The sequence below is a fragment of the Lineus longissimus genome, chromosome 1 (genome assembly GCF_910592395.1).
Source record: "Lineus longissimus chromosome 1, tnLinLong1.2, whole genome shotgun sequence".
NCBI classification, from domain to species: Eukaryota; Metazoa; Nemertea; class Pilidiophora; order Heteronemertea; family Lineidae; genus Lineus; species Lineus longissimus.
This window is the reverse complement of record NC_088308.1, coordinates 6,047,030-6,050,911: the sequence shown is the minus strand read 5'-3', so window position 1 is coordinate 6,050,911 and position 3,882 is coordinate 6,047,030. Positions and strand designations below refer to the sequence as shown.

General features: G+C 44.3%; 1 protein-coding gene across 1 annotated transcript; it reads right to left on the bottom strand.

The window, feature by feature from the left end:
- Window positions 1-714: 714 nt before the first annotated feature.
- On the bottom strand, window positions 715-3,367 carry LOC135498470 (G-protein coupled estrogen receptor 1-like). Its single transcript, XM_064788753.1, has 3 exons — window positions 2,990-3,367; window positions 2,008-2,219; window positions 715-1,399 (listed from the first exon to the last, which is right to left on the bottom strand). Exons 1-3 carry the CDS (start codon window positions 3,265-3,267, stop codon window positions 897-899), a joined length of 993 nt encoding a protein of 330 aa, XP_064644823.1. The 5' UTR covers window positions 3,268-3,367; the 3' UTR covers window positions 715-896.
- Between the last annotated feature and the right edge of the window lie 515 nt (window positions 3,368-3,882).

The window sequence follows — 3,882 nt, the reverse complement described above, 5'->3', positions numbered from 1 at the left end:
AAAGCAACGTGTATGGAGAAGGTGGTGGTGTTTGGTCTTGTTCTGCCGCCGGAGGAACCTTGCTAAAGATTCTGTTAAAATTATGCAAAGCCGATGTCTTGGCTAAGATATCAAAATGATGATAATGCCTATTAACTAAGTATGACAGTACTGGTATAGCGTACTATTTAAATACATCATTCCGATTCCGATATACCTATCGCTCATGATATTTCCCCGACACTTTTTTTTAAAGTCGACACCATGCAATTCAAAGGCCGGGTGATTAATTGAAAACAACACTAATACCCCACCACTGAGTTGCATGGCCGGATAATGCAGTTTCTTAAATTTTGCACTTGATGGAAATGCCTTCAATTGCATCTGCGTCGACCAACTAAACTACCGACCGAGGCAAGCCAAAAGACACACAGTGTACTTCCGATCGTGGGATGTGACAAGGCCAATCCACTGCGTCCCGAGTGCAACCTAACCAGTTTGACATTGTCACATCATGATAATTGGCATCAAGTTTTCAAAAACTTAGCAAAAATTCAGTTCATGATATTCCGGCCATGCATTATCCGGCCATGCAACTCAGTGGTGGGGTATTAGTGTTGTCATACGCTCGCAAGTTTATTTTTAAAGGGATACCCGGATATATTGAACAATCATTCGCATGCACCAGGAGGTTATTTCAGCAACCATGCGGACGGTACATTTCTGAGAGTGTATCTCTGAAATCGGTTGCCATCCGTAGGCTCCTGATAAAGCCCGATTTCGTCATCAAGGGAAGAGACTGTCATTGCGGTAAGATTGACCTATATGGGGGGTAAGCCAGTGTCCTTAAATTTTGCACGTTATCTTGCACGAGTGTATTATACCTGGGTTACCAGGGATGGTAGATCGTGTTAAATTCAGGTTTCGGTCCTTATACAAAGAATCTGGCGAAACAGCAGCCTCACGTCCTTTCTGTACCGTTTTCCACCTCCAATGCAGTAAAGAAAGAAATTCACGCAATGATTTAGATACCACGTAATCTGGATTGACCAATACTCGAGCTTTGCGCGGAGGCGCCAATAGACAGCGCCAGATGTATAAACCTCCACGAGTGATGGGACCCCGTTTACCAAAGCATAATGCAGTCGATTAGGAATGGAGCAGATGACGAAAACAATGAAAACAAGGATCAACATCTTAGTTAGATGAGTTGTATCTGCTTGGTCCGTCTTTCCTGCGCCACCTCCAATGGTCATTGTTTTTCTGCGCACGCTGGCTTCGCGTAGCGTGACGATAATGATGACGTTACAGCCGACGATTATGGTGAAAGGGAGAATAGTTCCGAACATAAGAAAGTAGATCGTTGAAACAACCTCTAGAGAAGGTAAGCCCTGAACTGATGGGATCAGTTGGGTGTCGTCTAAAGAAAAAAAGGAAAAATACATTTTAAAAGGAGAGCCGCACCCGCAATCTTTTGCCTGGTATAAATGTATCATATCATATTTTTCGGAATTTAACACTGCAGGTGGATGTTTGTTCCCCTACCGCTCTCTTTCAAATCTCGGAAATAGAGTAGGCGGCTTTTCACTTCATATCTTTCTTCTGTTTTCTGTTTCATCAGTAAACTATTTTTCTGAAAGTGTTATACGTTTTTAAAATTTTGTTTTAGTTCTCAGATAGTAGAAAAACGCGTTATTCGTTATTTTTAGCACGCACAACTCTTGGCGCGAAAATCCTTTCCCGCCAAGTGTCACCCCGCTATTAGTATTAAGACGCAATGTCATTTCCATTGTCGTCTCAGTGGCGGGGCAATCGAACGCCAACAGTGAAGGACACTTTCGGTCACGTTTACTTTCGAAATGGACTACTGTCCCGAGTTTGCATGCTAAGCAATAAAAACGTTGCTTCAGCCTACAACCTCTTCTGAAAGCCTTCTTCCACGCAAATGTGCATCGGGAATATACCGCCAGGCGAAATATGGAGAAAAAAACGCCGCGGACGAGCGCGCGCACACTCTGTTGAACATACCGCCAGGTGAAATCCGGTAGATGAAAAAGAGATGAAGATTGCATGCCATCGTCAGAGCTGCCGTGACCACGCAAGTCACCTTGGCCCGAAACGTGGAACAGATTGACGGCGCCAACATTGGGAACCGGACCGCTACCAGCCTGTCTATGGACATCCAGACGAGGAAAAAGCCGGAGATCATGGCATATGTATTGGCCCAATAGGCAACCCATCTGAAAAAAGGAGGAAAGAAAAGGATGATGCCGCTTTTTGAACGAGTCACGTCTGAACCTTCTCTTTCTTAATCTCCAGTCGGTCTGAATCTTAGTCGTCACCATGTTGTGATGTGACTATTGAGTAAGAAAGGGTTGTGTGGCTCCCAAAATATCTTTTGATGTAACGCACCGATAAAACGCCTACCACACTAACCCCAGTATCAAATGAGGACAATAATGAAGGAGGGGAGCAAAAATGACCATGCAATGACCATGATGACACAATTATAGTGGAGCGATGATGATGAATCCACAACAAAGAATGATCTATACCATGGAAGCCCCATCATCGGCATCTACCATGGCCCATCAGTGGATATAATGTAGCTGATGGGAAGCCAGTGTAGTTAGTGATAATCATCAACGTTCCATCCATGGACCTCCGTGATGAAACGTCCATGAGCCATCACACGTCACAGATAGATCCATGGACGGAGACTTTTGCCTGTGTACAATACGGGCATAACCGATTCGGAATCGACCGGCGTCCGTATGAGGGAACCATAACCCTCTGACTGATACGGGTTCTATGGCCATGATACCGGAACAAAAACAGGTCTGTTCATATGATAACATCTAAGTACAACAAACTGATGCCGAGCAGACAGAGGCATAAATATCTGCTAGATCATGTCGCCAATACGATCGTGCTACATGTTTTGGATTTTCAAGGGCTCTGCAATATGCGATATACATTTACGTCAGTGCGCTCCCAACTTAAAACATACTGCAAAGCGAATTCCTTATGTTGTATCTCGTCGTAGAAATGGAAAATGACGATAAACAGGCACATGCCGTTAACGACAACCAGGGTGTCAGCTGCTGCTAGGGCGCCGACGTAAACACACGTCGAAATCCGTCTGTTTTGTTCCTGGAAGGAGATGAAAAACGAAGCAATGTCCCCGAGGATCCCGATGACGAAGAGAGGGGGCCAGGCGTAAACGGTGAGCACCTTCACTGCTAACTCAAACGACGGGTAGCTTTCAGCAACTGGGATTGGTGTCATCTTAAAGCCTTTACTATCATGTGTAACGCCAAATATTTGAAGGGCTGCATCTCTGTAACCGACTGATTTCTGCTTGATCAGCCTCAGTACTACAAGTAACATGAGCTGGTCTTGACTAAAAAAGATTCGATTTCGATACAATAGAACGCTGCTCACGTATTAGTTTTTCAATATCCATAATATCCCATAATATTGAAATGAAATAAGATGCCGAGAGAAATTCTCTTCTGGCTTCGGGTTTCATGCGTTCATTGAGTTTTTTTGCTATTGGCTCAAACGTGGCACACACTTGCTTCGCAAGTGCACATGCAACACAGGTTCTATCAAATCTTGCATCATGGGTAGATTATACCGGAGCAGTCCATTTCGTCATCCTAGTGATCCTATTCATACCTTTTCATAGTTATAGGGTGATGGGGTGGGGTCGAGGGCCGGTAAACTGCGTCCTATAGTGAGGGTATAGGTTTACGGTACCTTTAGGACTTACTGTAGAAGAGGCGACACCACCATTCGCTTTTAACACGTACATGTACTATGATGGGTTTCATCATTCTTTAACTCCCAACCTCCGTCGGTACCAAGACAGCAAACATAATCTAGCTTTAAGATGTGACC